Source organism: Budorcas taxicolor, chromosome 5 (assembly GCF_023091745.1).
Source record: "Budorcas taxicolor isolate Tak-1 chromosome 5, Takin1.1, whole genome shotgun sequence".
Classification (NCBI taxonomy): Eukaryota; Metazoa; Chordata; class Mammalia; order Artiodactyla; family Bovidae; genus Budorcas; species Budorcas taxicolor.
In genome coordinates this window covers 102,095,496-102,113,399 of record NC_068914.1, presented here as the reverse complement: position 1 = coordinate 102,113,399, position 17,904 = coordinate 102,095,496, and the positions used below count along the sequence as shown (strand labels likewise).

Here is a 17,904-nt window from a genome sequence, read left to right as displayed (position 1 = left end):
TCTGGGAGGAATCCATATTAGTCTAAAAGGGACCAGGCTGACTCTTTCCTACTTTTCTGAAGCAGTAACATCTAAGTCCTGAAAACTAAAAGAACATAATGCAAACTAGTACAGCCACTATGGAGAACAGTGTGGAGATTCCTTTAAAAAACTGCAAATAGAACTGCCTTATGACCCAGCAATCCCACTGCTGGGCATACACATCGAGGAAACCAGAATTGAAAGAGACACGTGTACCCCAATGCTCATTGCAGCACTGTTTATAATAGCCAGGACATGGAAGCAACCTAGATGTCCATCAGCAGATGAATGGATAAGAAAGCTGTGGTACATATACACAATGGAGTATTCCTTAGCCATTAAAAAGAATATATTTGAATCCATTCTAATGAGGTGGATAAAACTGGAGCCTATTATACAGAGTGAAGTAAACCAGAAAGAAAAACACCAATACAGTAAACTAACACATATATATGGAATTTAGAAAGATGGTAATGATAACCCTGTATGCGAGACAGCAAAAGAGACACAGATGTTTTGAACAGACTTTTGAACTCTGTGGGAGAGGGAGAGGGTGGGATGATTTGGGAGAATGGCATTGAAACATGTATACTTTCATGTAAGAAATGAATCGCCAGTCTATGTTCAATACAGGATACAGGATGCTTGGGGCTGGTGCACAGGGATGATCCAGAGAGATGATATGGGGTGGGAGGTGGGAGGGGGTTTCAGGATTCGGAACTCATGTACACCCGTGGCTGATTCATGTCAATGTATGGCAAAACCAATACAGTATTGTAAAGTAAAATAAAGTAAAAATTAAAATTTAAAAAAAAAAAAGAACATAAGAAAGGCTCCTGGTCCAGTAAACATTATTCCCTGAATCTTTAAACAGTTAAAGAAAGCTTTCCTAGAATTATTGTCTAACTGTAATCTCTTCTATCAGTTAAAACCAGGAGAAAAAGTCTCATACAAAAAAGAATTCAATATTTCAGAGCTTTCTCCAAACCTGCCACCAGGCACAAAAGCCAGAATATAAAAAGACATTCACTCCTGCAAAGCAAATGGATATGGGGGTGTCTGATATATTGAAGAAAACAGCACTGAAGCAAATGATCAAAGCATTAACACTAAGGAAAAATGAAACATTCCTACAAGATCTTGAGAAGGGTTTCATAGATAGAAAGGAGGGAAAAGCAAAGAGTGGATAAAGGGGTAAATCTTTATATGTAGAAAATGCATTATGGAGTTCCAGATGACTATTTCATTGCCTCAAGAAAAAGGCTTCAAAAAGAAAGCTGCCTACATGGGAACCTGGGTAAACATATTTTGTAAAGGGACAGTTGAGACCAACAGACATTCTGTTAACTTAGATAGAGGAATTTTCCATGAATAAATTTCAAGGGGAACCCACATCCTCCCCTCAGTATTCCTGAGCTTTGCTGCCCTTTTCCTACCTCATTTCTCTTCTTCTCAGTTTCACAGGCAGAATCATTAGCAATGAAAAACCGAACTTTGACAGAATTCATTCTGCTGGGACTAACAGACATCCCAGAGCTTCAAAATATCATCTTCATACTTCTCCTCCTTACCTACATAATCAGCATTATTGGAAACCTGACGATCATCACCCTCACACTACTGGACTCCCACCTCCAGACCCCCATGTATTTCTTCCTCTGGAACTTCTCCTTCTTAGAGATTTTCTTTATATCCACTTTCACTCCTAGGCTACTATTCAGTATCTCAACTGGGAACAAGAGCATCAGCTTTGCTGGCTGCCTCACTCAGTATTTCTTTGTGATATTCTTTGGGGCTACAGAGTTTTACCTTCTGGCTGCCATGTCCTATGACCGCTATGTGGCCATATGCAAACCCCTGCATTACATGACCATCATGAACAGCAGAGTCTGCATCCAGCTAGTCCTCTGCTCTTGGCTGGCTGGATTTCTCATCATCCTATCCCCAATCATCATGACCAGTCAACTGGACTTCTGTGCCTCCAATGTCTTGAATCATTATTTTTGTGACTATGGGCCCCTCATAGAAATATCTTGCTCAGACACAAGACTCCTGGAGCTGGTTGACTTCATCTTAGCAGTTGTGACGTTAGTGGTCACCTTTGTGCTGGTGATTCTCTCCTACACAAATATCATCCGGACCATTTTAAGGATCCCTTCTTCTCAGCAAAGGAAGAAAGCCTTTTCCACATGCTCATCCCACATGATTGTCATCACCCTCTCTTATGGCAGCTGCATCTTCATGTACATAAAACCCTCAGCAAAAGATGGAGTTGCCTTCAATAAGGGAGTTGCTGTGCTCAATACATTAATTGCCCCTTTATTGAACCCATTCATTTACACTCTGAGGAATAAGCAAGTAAAAGAAGCCTTCATTAATGTGGCCAGAAAAATAGCACATCTTTATTCATTTTAGTGGCCTCAAAATCAGTGGAAATTTTGAATGATTCATAAAGTTATGCCAACTGATAATTTGACCTTGTGATAACTCTTTTTGTTAAAACTGTTTCTCAGATAAACTGACTAAAAACACATATTAAAATTTAGTTCTACATCTGTCAGCAAGAGAAAGGTATTCAAAGAAGGCCAGTTCAGATATTTTATTTCCTATAGATATCTTTTAATAAAGAAGGAAAATAATATCTTTAGAGTACATATAAAACAGAAGTGTCTGATTAAAAATTCCTTTACTTGTCATAAATCTAGTGATCAGGTGAATGACTATATCTACCTTCCATGAAGGGCAATCACTATCAAAAAGTTGTAAATATATTTTGTCAGAAATTCCTAGATACTTCCCAGAAGAGATTATTCATGATGCCACACACATACAAAAAATCTATTTCATAAAACTTTCTCAGGTTTTGCAACTTTCTTCTCCCTCAAACAACTCCAAAAAAAAAAAAAAGCCTGCCTCTTTCTGGCATCTCCTACAGAAAGTGATTCCTACTGTAAAGTACTGTATGGAATCTCATGTCTGTTCATTAGGACTTTCTGATCACTGAGATCAGAATGAAAACCATTACCAAGGAATCATTTGGACTCCGTTTAAAGGTAAATTTAGGTGAAGAGATATCTTAGGTTATGTTGGCAATGATATGAATCTGTTGTAGCTGGAGTCTGGCAAAGTCCACCTGACTTTTCCAGGATGCATTTCAAGATGAACCTGAGGAGGTTGGGCATGTTACAGATGCTTCTTAGGGAGGCCTTGGGATGCTAAAGGCTATTAACTCCCTACAGCTTCCTGCATTTGGAGTCCCTTGGCTGCCTCTCTGACCTTGCCAATCATGTGGTCATTGCTTCTGAGAGTTAACTGTCCTCTACCTCTTCAAGCCCCGTCATTCGCATGAATATTAACAAGCCTAGCTCCTTGAATATCTGTCCCACCATCATCCCTGGTAAAGGAGAGATGTCAGTGAACTTTTTAGTGATGCTGTTGGCCCTCTCAGCAGTATATTTCCCATGACCTTGTGAATGATATGTGCTGTGGGCCTTCCAATGGAACAAACCAATAGGCCTTAAGTTCATATGCCATGTATTTATTCCATTACTTCCACCTCCCTCGGGCTCTTCACTCCTTCCTTCACCATCTTCCAGACAACTCAGGCATTTCCACATCACTGAGTGTTGGACATCACTTTTTCAGGCACTGAGAGCTATCCCAGTGTTGAAGTGGGGTCCCTGGGAGGATGTTAAATTCCACATCCTGAAAATGTGTTCCCAAGTCAATAAATTCTTGCTCAGTCAAACCAGTCTTGCATTCTGGGACCCTGATCAAATACTAGTCCCAGGAACACTTCTCTGACTTCTGCCAGTACAAGCAAGCCAATTCTTTTCATTCCTTAGTGTTTAGGTTCTTTCCTCTTTTACCAAGTCCAGCATTTCCTCAGCTGGATTATTCTGGGTTTAATCCTAGTTATCAGTCTGACATCTAGGAGAGGAGTCAGGGACGGCTCTTAAGGGGAACATCGGATGTCTTGTAAATAGGGGGCCTCCTAAACATCTTCCAGCTAGCCCTTGGTAGGAAATAGTGGCCACCTTTGCAAATCCAAAGTGCTCATAGCAAGCTGAAAAGTTAAAATCCTCAGAAGCATCTATGCAGATATGCCTTTCCCACATTTTCATTATCTGTGTTTCCTCCATCAGGGTCCTGAGCTTCATAAAGGACCTGCCAGAACTAAGCATTCAGATGTCTCTGAAGCTCTCTGCTGCTAACAAGTAGATCAACAAGCCACTCAACTATGTCTGTTCTCTCACTACAGGAGATAAAGCCTCTAACTAACCAACACATAGGTGAGCCCTCTAGCTGTCACACTTTGCAATTAACTGCTCATTAATAGCCCTTAGATTCTTATTACCCTCTTCAGGACATCAATACGTCTTATCAACAGTCAACTCTACTGTCTTGTAGGCATTTTTTCCCACTGTATTTTTCTAATGCCTGCAACATCACATCTGCCACTGTCTTCCCCTCCCCTAGGAGATTTTTCCAGATTAACACCAGTGAAAATTTAACAATGAGCCACCACACTAAATGCAAGGTAATAGCAGCCCACAATTGAAAGATTTTGAAGACTGTGGTGTACTGAAATTATTGATAATGCCAATTAAACTAAACTCGAGCAATTTCTAACTCAGTAGATCTGATCTATCAATTATCAGCCTTATACACCAAAACAATGCCCATTTCTGTGTACAAATACTGTTTACCTCAACTTCTATTCGTTGTCTGTACTTAATAATAAACATGCGTTCAGAAATTACAAGACACACAAAAAAGCAAGAAGAAACAACCCATTAATGACGACATAAAACTTTGAGCCAGACCCAGAAGTGACACACATCTTGGAATTATCATACACAGACTATAAAATAATTATGATGCCAATGTTAAAAATCTTAATTTTTTTAATAAACATGCAGGACCAGTTGGTAAACTTTAACAGAAAGAGAGAAAGTTTTTTGAGAGTATAATAGAATGCTAGAACTAGAAAACACAATAACAGATGTAAAGAATTTCTGTGATGAACTCTTTAGCCTAGTGGACAGAGTTTAGGGAAAAATCAGTAAAACTGAAGAGTGGTCAACAGGAATTATACAAATTGAGGGCAAAAAGGAAACTGTGTGAGAAAAAAAGCAGATTATTTTAAAGCAATGAGACAATATCAAACATTCAAAAATATGTGCAATAGGAGTCCAGAATAACAGAACAGAATGAGGGAAATAAATATTTGAGGTCATGTGCTCAGTCATTCAGGCATGTCTGACTCTTTGAGCTCCCTATGGACTGTAGCCCACCAGGCTCTTCTGTCCATGAGATTTTTCAGGCATGAATACTGAAATGAAGTGAAGTGAAAGTTGCTCAGTCGTATCCAACTCTTTGCAACCCCATGGACTATGCAATCCGTGGAACTCTCCAGGCCAGAATACTAGAGTGGATAGCTGTTCCCTTCTCCGGGGGATCTTCCCAACCCAGGAATTGAACCCAGATCATCCACATTGCAGGTGGGTTCTTTACCAGCTGAGCCATCAGGGAATACTGAAGTGGGTTGCCATTTCCTCCTCCAAGTGATCTTCCTGACCCAAGGATCATACCCAAGTCTCCTGGGCCTCCTGCAATGGCAGACGGATTCTTTACCACTGAACCACCTGGGAATAATATCAGATAACTTTCCAGTTGTAAAGAAACAAACAACAAACCCAAGAAAACTGGAGAACTCACAGCAAAATGTCAGGATACGTCAATCAGTTTCTCTCCCCCTCCCTCTCCTTCTCTCTCTCCCTCTCTCTCTCTCTCTCTCTCTCTCTCTCACACACACACACACACACACACACACACACACACACACACTTAGATACATCAAAGTCAAATTGCTAAAACAAAAATGAGAATATGTTGACAACTACTAAAAGATGAGAATCTGAGACTTTTCAAATGAAATTATGCCAGACAGAAGACAGTGGGATGCTGGCTTTAAAATACAGGGATGAGAAACTATTAACTCACAATTGTATGCCTAGTAAAAATATCTTTCTAAAATTAAGACCAAAATGTGAGAGTGCTTGACTAAGATGGTACAGTAGGAAGACTGTGAGCTCACCTTCTCTCATGGGCACACCAAAATTGCAACTATTTATAGTGTAGTTATTGATGAAAAAGACCAGAATCTAGTAGAAAATATCTTCTGCAAGTAAAGATATAAGGGTTGTGGGAAATAGAGACTCAACTCTTAAAGGGCACACACAAAATTTCACATGCTCAGGCAATCAAAGAAGAATCAGTGATTTGAAAGGAGCTTGAGTTAGATTCACCTACTCACCTTAGAAAGTATCCCACAGAGTCAGGAGGCAGCTGGAGCTCACCTTGGGGATAGAGACACTGTAAGCAGCCATATTTGGGAGACGATTCTATGACATGAATACTGATGCTGCCCAGCACCATTTGGGAATCCTCTCTCCAGCTTATCAGCACCAGGACCTTGCCCAATCATCAGCAGGCAGGCTGTATAAGATTCCCTGAAGCCACAGCTGCTCTGGGACATGGCCTTGTACTTGACAGAATCCTGGCACCACTCACCAGAATGCAGGCACTCCCATCAGAACCCCCAGGGCCTTGCATCCAGAGACTGCAGTGTCCAACTAGTAAAAAGGCAATATCCCTTGGACCACTTGTTCCCTGGCCCAACACACCAGCCAGCCAGCTCTAGCCCCACAACCAGCCTCACCCATCTGTGGTCAGGTACCAGCTCCAAGACCCAGAGTCCCAACCCCATTGTCCAGCAGACTGACACACCAACTCCAGGACCACCCAGACCCAGCTCCACCTACCAGTGAGACAACACCAGCCCAAGACCCCCAGGCCTTTGCTGTACCCATCAGGGGATAGACACCAGCTCCAGGACCAGCACAGGCCTGCAACCTGCTGTGGCAAGACACAGTCCACCCACCAGCAGGCTGGTGCCTATCCCCAGACACCTTGGGCCCTAGCCCCAACCACCAACACGATAAGAGCAGCTCTGAGACACCTTGGACCCTCAGCCAGAAGCCCCAGTATCCAATCACACCCACCAGCGGGGTCAACACAAGCTTTGGGACATCCCAGGCCCCACAGCCAATTTTTTCAGGAAAGAGACCAGCCTATCAATGGGCAAACACCAGCTCTAGGACCCCCAGGGCCCTATAGTCAGAGATCCCAGGACCCAGATCCACCCATCAGTGACATAGCACTACTCCAGGACCCTCTGGGCCTCAGTACCCCCATCAGTGGTCTGACACTAGCCTCAAGTGACATGATAGATTACATGATGTAATAGATATATATGGAATATTGCATCCAAAAGCAGCAGAATACACACTTTTTTTCAAAGGCACATGAAACCGGCTCCAGGATAGATCACATGCTGGGCCAAAAAACAAGTGAGGGCAACTGATCAGGAGTTAATTGCTATTGAAAAGATAGATTGTTACTCACACTCCCCAAGATGGTGGAGCATGCCAGACCATGCAGAGCCACATGAAGTAGTACTAGGGTCAATCAGCAGGCAGAGGGAACTAGGGGATAACATGAGCAGGAGCCTTTATTGTGCTTCTCATGGAAAGGAATTGGTAAGGCCATGCAGGCAGAGTAAGCAAAGTAGACAAGTTTAGTATTAGCTAGTTTGAATAATTTCTATTGGCTCTGAGTTTAGGGGCTGTCTCTAGCTGTCTGGTACCAAACTGGATATCAGAGCTCAATAAAGTTGATAGCTGTGGGTATGGACTCTAGATTGCTTGGTTTGCATATGAAAGGTATGCTTACAAGTAAGTAATTTCTTATCCCTAGGAATTAGCTGACCCTGAGAGGAGCGGTCTACCCATATGTCAAAACATCAGAATAAAAAAACATGCTGGGAATTCTCTGATGATCTAATGATTAGAATGCATCACTTTCACTGCTGGAGTGCCCAGATTCAATCCCTGATGGGGGAACTAAGATTCTTCAAGCAACATGTCTTGGAAAAGAAATAAAAGAATAAAAAGACATGCTTAAACACAGGGACTAAATTATTAGAGTCCTATAAATCAAGTGAAGGAGTCTACAGTTTACCTAAAATGAGAAGTTATTGACCTATTAGAAGATTTAAAGAAAAAAAATGATACCATCTGACTTATACTTGGAGAAAATCACATTGGCTGGGTGGAGACAAGAGATGGAACAAGAATGACTCTGGTGAGGGAGAGGGACAATCAGCTAGACTGCAAATTTAGCAGCAAAGATGATAAGAGGTGGTTGCTTGGGATTAAATTTTGGATGCAGGATTAACAAGCTTTGCTGAGAATTTGAATATGCAGTATTATAAAATAAATGTATTAAAATAGACAGTCAGATTTTTTATGTGGGCAACTGAGTGGTAACAGGTCCCTTACTGTTGACAGGGAAGCTTGGAAGAGGAACAAGAGTTCTACTTGGGACATGGTAAGTCTGAGATGCCTCTAAGACATCTAAGGAGAGATATTCAGCTATATATACAGTAGAGGCCATGGTCAAAGATTTAGGTGTAGAAATCACAGAATTTAAAAAGGAAAGTTTTAAGAAGGAAAGGAGATCAAGTATGTCAAATATTGCTGAGAGACTCAATAAGATAAAGACTGAATATTATCCATTGGATTTGGTAACATGAGGGTTGTTGGTGATCTCAATAAGAAAGGATCAGTGGAATAATAGGGACAATTGGAGAGAATGGGAGATAAAAAGAGGAGACAAAAAAGGGGGAGGGTGGTCCAGTGATTTAAGACTCCATGCTGCCAATGCATGGGTCGATCCCTAGTCAAGGAACAAGATACCACATGCCTCAACTAAGAGTTCCCCGGCCATAACTAAAAACGCTTCATGCCACAGCTAAGACCCCGGGCAGCCAAATAAATAAATAAAATTTCTTTTAAAATGAAGACAAGCATCAACTAGAGGGCATCAAGAGTTGAGGGAAAGGCCCAAGCTATTCCAGGTAACACCTATGTTCTATTCCCAAATTTCACCAATTTTCCCAGACATGTTAAACATTCATAAAGCTTAATTCTTTGGGTAAAGACCCCACTAGGAACATCTGCAGTAACATGAGGGGCCTGAACATTGATGCAAACCCTGACTCTTTGCCATGAACTGATGGGTAATGGGTTCACTGAAACACTTTCCATCTAAAAAGAAAACCAGGCATGAAAATCAATCTGATTCAACCACATTTGACTGTTACTAACTTCTAGAGTTTTCTAGAAGCATCTACATTTCACAGGGAGGCAAGATTTCACACAGAAGAATGAATTGCCCATCATGAAATCCTAGACATAATGGAGGGAGACCCTCAAGTCCCATGTCATTTGTGACCAAGGAAATCCTACAGTGTGTGAGGAAACAAAGTTAGCTGGGAGAGGAGCAAGGTATGAGGAAAATGAGGACATAGCTTAGCCAAAAAAAAAAGAGGCTAAGGAGAGGAAAGAGGGTGCAACAATCATTGGAGACTTAAAAGCACCAGCCCATGACACTATATCAGTTCAGAGTTACTCAAGGAGCCCCCAAGAGTCAGAGTCTCCCAGGTCCCCAGGGGTAGAGGTACAACATCAGCAGTAGAATAACTGTGGAGCCACAGAGGTCAAGTCTCACAGAGGAGAAAGAGAACAACAGAACCCAAGCCTGTGCCCATCAGCGCCACTCTAGCTGAGTGGCCATTTCCACCTCCCCAGGTAAGTGGCCCACACAGTGCTGGGCAGCCTTGGACCTTTCCCTAATAAGATAAGACCCTGCCCAGGGACAGAAAAGGAGGAGGAACAGGAGGTAGATCAGGACTTGCTCAGGGCCTTACGAGCTGTCTCTCTGGGCTAGAAGCCAATACCTCTACCTGGTCAGGGAGGAAAGAGGCCAGGGGAGGTTTCCCATATCTCTACTGCTAAGTCGCTTCAGTCATGTCCAACTCTGTGTGACCCCATAGACGGCAGCCCACCAGGCTCCCCCGTCCCTGGGATTCTCCAGGCAAGAACACTGGAGTGGGTTGCCATTTCCTTCTCCAATACATGAAAGTGAAAGTGAAGTCACTCAGTCGTGTCCGACTCTTTGCGACCCCATGGACTGCAGCCTACCAGGCTCCTCCGTCCATGGAATTCTCCAGGTAAGAGTACTGGAGTTGGGTGCCATCGCCTTCTCCGCATATCTCTACTACTCATCTGCAAAAATATGTTTTAGAGGTCCCAGCCTGGCCAGACTGGGAGAAGGGACGAGAAGGAAACAGGAAACCCTGGACAATTTCTATCAGATAAAGCTGCAAAATACAGCTGGCAAGTGTATATATTCAGAATATGCAAACCTTTGAACTTGTACTGTGAGTAGTTTTGCTATGGGATGAGTCATACCAAGTGATAATTGTGCAATCATGTGATATGCATGCTTGTAGTGTGCCTAATAGGATGGGTTGTGTGTGGTTAAGTGGTGGGGTTGAGGCAGTGGCTAGTGAGTGCAGGTCAGTGCAATGACAGATGACAATAGGTGGACATTCATAGCCTCCACACTGCGGTCAGTGTCTGATGAAAATGTAGGACATTCTTCTCAAGTTCTTACTGATGATCCTCATCTCAGAGCCCACAGATGGACCTGGATGCATCCTCCTTTGTCCTCCATATGCTCCCCAGCAGAAACAACATGCACACACAAATGCACAAACACTACCCCATGCAGAGCTCCCATTAACACTTCAGGCAACAAGAAAAAACCTGAACGAAAAGGACGAACTGTTTGACTGTGCTTCCCAAGGTTTCCCTGCCAATAAAGACTGCCCTCAGGACTTCTCTGGTGGTCCGGTGGCTAAGACTCTGCACTCCCAATGCAGGGGCCCAGGTTCTATCCCTGCTCAAGGAACTAGATCCCACATACTGCAGCTAAGACCCATCGCAGCCAAATAAAAATAAATATTTTTAAAAAACTGCCCCCTCCCCCATTTTCCCCATTTCCAAAATCCCCCAGTAGACTCCAGAAGCCCAGCCTCCAAGATGACAAATCTACCCCTCAGAACTGCTGCCTATTCCAGTGCACCCTTCAAGAGCCTCGCTTCCTGCATTCAGGGCTCTCTGAGCTGACCAGCAGCGCAGCCAGCCAGCCACATATTCATTGCTCATCATCTGCCCATCTAGCCAGTTATCCACACTTACCTGTTGATCCAGCCATTTATCAACTAACTGACCAATTTATCTGTCTGTCTTCTGTCTTATGAAGATTTATTGAAGGGGTGATGGAGGCAAGGGATTGGGTGGGCATCTGCCTTAAAAAGAGTTATGGGAATGGGGAAATGAGATGCTGTTGCTTCACAGGTTTAGTCTTTTTTATTTCTTTTTATAGTTTTTATTGGAGGATAATTGCTTTACAATATTGTGGTGGTCTCTGCCATACATCAGCATGAATAAGTCATAATTATATATATACTATACACAATTATGCATATATATATAACCCCTCCCTGTTGAGCCTCCATCTCTCTGCTCCATCTCTCTAAGTAGTCACAGAGTGCCAGACTGGGCTCCCTGAATCATATAGCAGCTTCTTGCTAGTTATCTATTTTACACGTGATATTGTATATATGTCAATACTATGGCATAGAGTTTTAGGTTTGGAAAATAAAAAGTTCTGGAGATGTGTTGCACAGCAAGGTAACTGTATTTAACACTACCAAAGAACTGTACATAAAAAAATTGTTAGGGTGAAAATTTTCATGTTGTGTGATTTTAAACCACAATTTAAGATAAATTTTATCTTAAAAAGAACCGCAGCCCCTCTCTATGACCCAGAAGGACACTTTGTCCTCTCTCTCCCTCTGTGGGAGACTGAAAACGATAACTGTGGCCTCAGGGTCTTTATGTCTCTGATAAATGTCCCAACTCTGACAGCATATATGGAGATAAGAGAAGCTGAAGCGGGAAACCAACAAAGGCAGAGTGGATACAGAGATGACAGGAGCTGACGGAAAAGTGGGGAGAGTGGAGGTTGCAGGAGACACTTCTCACAGATGATATCTCAGGGCAAAATGTCACTAGGGGACCGGGAGTAAAGAGATGTTCATGTCCAGCAGTCGTGTCCAACTCTTCATGACCCCATGGACTATACAGTCCATGGAATTCTCCAAGCCAGAATACTGGAGTGGGTAACCATCCCCTTCTCCAGGAGATCTTCCCAACCAAGGGATCAAACCCAGGTCTCCCACATTGCAGGTGGATTCTTTACCAAGCTGAGCCACCAAGGAAGGCCAAAGAGATGTTCACAACATGGCAAAGAAGTGTGAATCTGGAGGAAGAGGCCTTAGTGAGGATGAAGGAGAATTCCAGCTTTACTCAGGGAAGGAGGGGAGGTTGGGATTGCCACCTGTGTCCAGTTAAAAGAAATCCAAAATTATATAGTACATGGCAAGACTCGTAAAAATGTCCACACTCTTATCCCACTCCCAGAAATTTCTCCCAAGGGAGTAAGTTAACAGAACCAACAAGAGATATACATGAATATAATATTTCCATCATTATCTAAACCATCGCCAAAAATGGAAGAATTTGAGTTGCAAAAATATGAGAAGTATTTGTTGAATGCTGGTAGAGAAATTCAATGGACTACTACAAGAGCTTTTAAAAGGATCCCTCAGAATGTTATGTGATCTCATGGCAAAATGGCTCTAGCAAGCATTGAAAAGGAAAGGGAAAAGACAAATTAGTACACACACTATGATTAAAAGCATATAAGATGGGTTTGCAGTGGGATAAAGACTTGAGGGCAATACATGAGAAAGAAATTTAACCAAGGTGGGAAAATCATAGATGACTTTACTCCAAATATTTCTTAAATATTTTAGTTGCAAAGATATTATTTTTAAAATCTAAAAACAGCACAAGCTAGCCCACAGATTATTTAAGTGGATTGATCATCTGAAGGATTATTGACCAGAGTCAAGAGGAAAAGGGACTCAGATACTCCTGTCCAAACTGACTAGATGGAGTTCATCTCCCAGAAGCATAGGGTAAGTCTGTTGACCTCACTGAGATACAGTAGATATGGTGGTTGAAGCCTCAGGTCCCAAGTTACAGTTCTGGTTCCACCATCCGCTCTGTTATGGTGTGATCTTGAAGAAGTAATTGAAGCTCTTGGAGCTCTGGTTCCTTATCTGCAGTGACAGAATAACAACTATCACTAGAGTTATTATAAGGTCAACTGAGATACTGCACAGCATACAGCAATGTCTAAGTGTCAGCTACAGACTAAATGACTTAAAGCCAAAAATACCGTGAGTGAACAAAATGAGGGTGGGGGAAGGTTAAGGGTCTGAACAATGGGCAGAACTTAGAGAGTCTCCTGCCTAAAGATGAAGATGACTAGCTAATCTTCACGTGTGGGGTAAATAAGGGTAATACAAGCTCTGCAAACCTTGGGAACCCTGACTTCTCAAAGACTTGGGGCCAGTTTCCCGCCTTTGTCCAACTAGATGCATAACTTTAAGCAAATCCCTTAACCTTTTTGTTTATCAGTCCCCCTGTCTTTAGTGCGTTCATTCATTCAATAAATCTTTAGCCGAACACGGCATATGCAGCATACCATGCTAGTTGTTCTGGTGATTAAATTAGCCTCTAAGACAGTTGATAACTTAGTGATCAAGAGCACCGGAGCTGGAGTTAGACAGAACTCCAAACTCTAGGATTTGAGCCCAAACTCTCTCAGTTACTAGATGTGTGACTTTGAGAAAGATACTCTGAGCTTTCATGTGCTCATCTGTAAAATGGAGAAAATAAAGGTTTCTATGTCATAGCGTGATTGTGACTATGCAAGGGTTTTCATGAATATTAAGTCTTTTAGCATAATGCCTGTTGGGGACCCAGCACTGGTTCCCCAGCTAATGTGAAAACATTAGCAATTGTGAAAACAGACAGCCCCCTACGAACTCCCCCAGCTTGCCCTGTAGGACCTTACAGTAGAGACTCTTCTCTAAAAAGTGCTGAAACTAAGATACAAGTAATGTCTTTCTTCAAATATTTGAAGGCTGTCTGGTACAAAAGGGGCTTTGACATTCTACAAAATATGAGAATTTAGCCAAGACCAATGAATGAAGACTTGTCCTACAGGCAGAGGAGGCCAGTGCTAAAGGGGGCTACCTAAATAGATGGTGAGTTCCCCATGACTGCAGATGCTCAGAGACACTACACAGCATCCTTCTAAGATGTTGTAGATAATATCTGAGCACTGTCATGCTGAAATATGTGACCTTTGAAAGTGAAAGTCACTCAGCCGTGTCCGACTCTTTGCAACCTCATGGACTATAAAATCCATGGAATTCTCCAGGCCAGAATACTGGAGTGGGTAGCCTTTCCTTTCTCCAGGGGATTTTTCCAACCCAGGGATCAAACCAGGGTCTCCTGCATTGCAGGTGGATTCTTTACCAACTGAGCTATGAAAGAAGCCCTAATAAGACCCTTAAGGTCACTTTTTTTTTTTTTACTTTTTATTTTATATTGGAGTACAGTCAGTTAACAATGTTGTGATAGTTTCAGGTGGACAACAAAGGGACTCAGCCATACACACGCATGTATTAAGGCCATTTTCAATCCTGAAATTCCATTAGTAATTATTTCTGATCAGAAGGAGCAGAGAAAGCTGCCATTGGCAGGGAGAGCTTGAGTTGAGCTTGAAGGATTAATGGGATTTTAATAGAATGCATAGAAACATTTCCTGCAAGGGGCGTTGTCTATGGAAATGCATTGAGGCCTGGAGAACAGAGTATGGACAGCTGGGATGGAAGATCACAGGGCCTAGCTAAGAGGAGAGCAAAGTACAACATGCAACATGGCCTGTGGTTGCCCCACTCCCCTCACAAAGCAAGTGCCAGAAGCTGACAATCTATGAAAAGGATTCTACAGTATCCCAAGGTGGTGAGTGGTGTTGGCAGTGGTGGTGGTGGTTTAGTTGCTAAGTAGTGTGCGACTCTTGTGACCCTATGGATTGTAGCCTGCAGGCTCCTCTGTCCATGGGGATTTCTCAGATAAAATTACTGGAGTGGGTTGCCATTTCCTTCTCCAGCAGATCTTCCTGCCCCAGGGATTGAACCTACATCTCCTGCACTGCAGATTGACTCTACTGCTGAGGCACCAGGGAAGCCTACAGAATCCCAAAGTAGGATACAATGGGGCAATATTACCACACACACACAGTCACGTCATTGCCTGACATTCTAAATCCACAGCCCACCATGGTGATCATTAGACATAAGCCTGGGACAGTCCCTGACTGAGTCCACTCTTGGGGGGCTGCATAGTTTCTTTCAGGCTGGGGTTTCAGTCCAAGGAATACAAAGAGAACTAGAACATAGCAACTGATCCAACCCTACTCTGAAGAAAGACCCAGGGCACACCTGGGGTCAGGCCCCACACCCAGGACCCACAGCACAGGGAAAAGTGGGAAATACATGGAATCTGGAGTCAGGAGGCCTAGATTCAAGTCCATGCCGGCCATATAGCCTCCGACAAATTATTTGACCCCTCTGAGATCCATGTGCATGCTAACTCGCTTCAATCATGTCTGACTCTTTGCGACCCTATGAACCATAGCTTGCCAGACTCCTCTTCACTGGGATTCTCCAGACACGAATGCTGAGCTGGGTTGCTGTGCCCTCCTCCAGGGAATCTTCCCAAACCAGGAATTGAACCCCCAGTCTCTTATGCTTCCTGCAATGGCTGATGGATCATCCATAAAGTGCAGACCCTAACTCTCTCAGTTGATTCAAGAGGGACTGTATGAAAAGTGCTGTACTAAATTACATAAAGGCCAGTTGTTTCTATATTAACATCTCTTTTTTGGTTGTGCCATAGGCTCCAGCCTGAACTTATGGCCAAAGAAAATCAGACTCTGCCTGAATTCCTCCTTCTGGGATTCTCCGATCTCAGGGCCCTGCAAGGGCCCCTGTTCTGGGGGGCATTGCTGGTCTACCTGGTGACCTTGCTGGGTAACTCTCTGATCATCCTCCTCACACGGGCCAGCCCGACGCTACACTCTCCCATGTACTTCTTCCTGCGCCACCTCTCCCTGGTGGAGCTACTCTACACCACCGACATCGTGCCCAGGACCCTGGCTGACCTGGCCTTTCCGCACCCCCGTGCCATCTCCTTCTGGGGCTGTGCAGCCCAGATGTATGTCTTCATTGTCCTGGGCATCTCAGAGTGCTGCTTGCTCACAGCCATGGCCTATGACCGCTACGCTGCCATCTGCCAGCCCCTGCACTACTCCACCCTCATGAGCTGGCGGGCCTGCATGGCCATGGTGGGCCTCTCCTGGCTCATGGGCATCATCACAGCCACCACCCATTCCTCCCTCATCTTCACCCTGCCTTTCCCCAGGCGCCCAGTCATCCCACACTTCCTCTGCGACATTCTGCCAGTACTGAGGTTGGCAAGTGCTGGGAAGCACAGGAGCGAGGTCTCTGTGATGATGGCCACCGTGGTCTTCATCATGGTCCCCTTCTCTCTGATTGTCACCTCTTATGCCCGCATCCTGAGTACCATCCTGGCAATGGCCTCCACCCTGAGCCGCCGAAAGGTCTTCTCCACTTGTACTTCCCACCTGCTCGTGGTCTTCCTCTTCTTTGGAACGGCCAGCATCACCTATATCCGGCCCCGGGCAGGCTCCTCTGTCACCATGGACCGCATCCTCAGCCTCTTCTACACGGTCATCACACCCATGCTGAACCCCATCATCTATACCCTTCGGAACAAGGAGGTGACAAGAGCCCTGTGGCATGTGGTGAAGAGGCAGGTCCCCTCACCCTGAAAAGACTCAGGGGTTGTCTGTTCACTCACTCACTGCTGCTCCTCCCAGCCCCCAGATGCCAATTTAAAACCCAGCCAACCAGAAACCGTGGGGGGGAGGGGCGGGGGGGTGTGGGTGTGTGCAGTCACACTCAGTCACTCAGTCATGTCCGACTCTTTGCAACCCCATGGACTGTAGCCCGCCAGGCTCATCTGTCCATGGAATAAAAACACCAATACAGTACACTAACACATATATATGGAATTTAGAAAGATGGCAATGACGACCCTGTATGCAAGACAACAAAAAAGACACAGATGTGTATAACGGACTTTTGGACTCGGAGAGGGAGAGGGTGGGATGATTTGGGAGAATGGCATTGAAACATGTATACTGTCATGTAAGAATTGAATCGCCAGTCTATGCCCGACGCAGGACACAGCATGCTTGGGGCTGGTGCACGGTGATGACCCAGAGAGATGTTATGGGGAGGGAGGTGGGAGGGGGGTTCATGTTTGGGAACGCATGTACACCCGTGGTGGATTCAAGTCAATGTATGGCAAAACCAATACAGTATTGTAAAGTAAAATAAAGTAAAAATAAAAATTAAAAAATAAAAATAAATAAAGAAAAATAAAAATAAAATAAAATAAAATGATTGGTCAAAGACCACCCGGAAACTAATCCCATCACCATAAAACCCGACATTGCAAGCCATGCGGCAGAGCAGTTCTCCTGGGTTCCCTTACCCTACTGCTCTCCACCCGGGTGCCCTTTCCCAATAAAATCTCTTGCTTTGTCAGCACATGTGTCTCCTCAGACAGTTCATTTCTGAGTGTTAGACAAGAGCCCAGTTTTGGGCCCTGGAAGGGGTCCGCCTTCCTGCAACAGTTGCAGATTTCTTTTGTTGAGATGACAACTTTTAAGATCTACTATCTTAGCAACTTTCAAATATACAATATAGAATTATGAGCTATAGTCACAATGCTGTTCATTATATCCCCATGACTTATTTATTTTATAACTGGAAGTTCATAGCTTTTGACTGCCTTCACCCTTTTCACCTCCACCCCACTTCCTATACTCTCATTTTAA

At 43.8% G+C, this 17,904-nt stretch overlaps 2 protein-coding genes across 2 annotated transcripts; both read left to right on the top strand.

Moving 5' to 3' along the window:
- Positions 1-1,500: 1,500 nt before the first annotated feature.
- Positions 1,501-2,436, top strand: LOC128048150 (olfactory receptor 6C4-like). The gene has a single exon (XM_052640577.1). The coding sequence runs from the start codon at positions 1,501-1,503 to the stop codon at positions 2,434-2,436; it is 936 nt and encodes a 311-aa protein (XP_052496537.1).
- Positions 2,437-15,891: 13,455 nt separating this feature from the next.
- LOC128048787 (olfactory receptor 10P1) lies at positions 15,892-16,830 on the top strand. The gene has a single exon (XM_052641212.1). The coding sequence runs from the start codon at positions 15,892-15,894 to the stop codon at positions 16,828-16,830; it is 939 nt and encodes a 312-aa protein (XP_052497172.1).
- Positions 16,831-17,904: the final 1,074 nt, after the last annotated feature.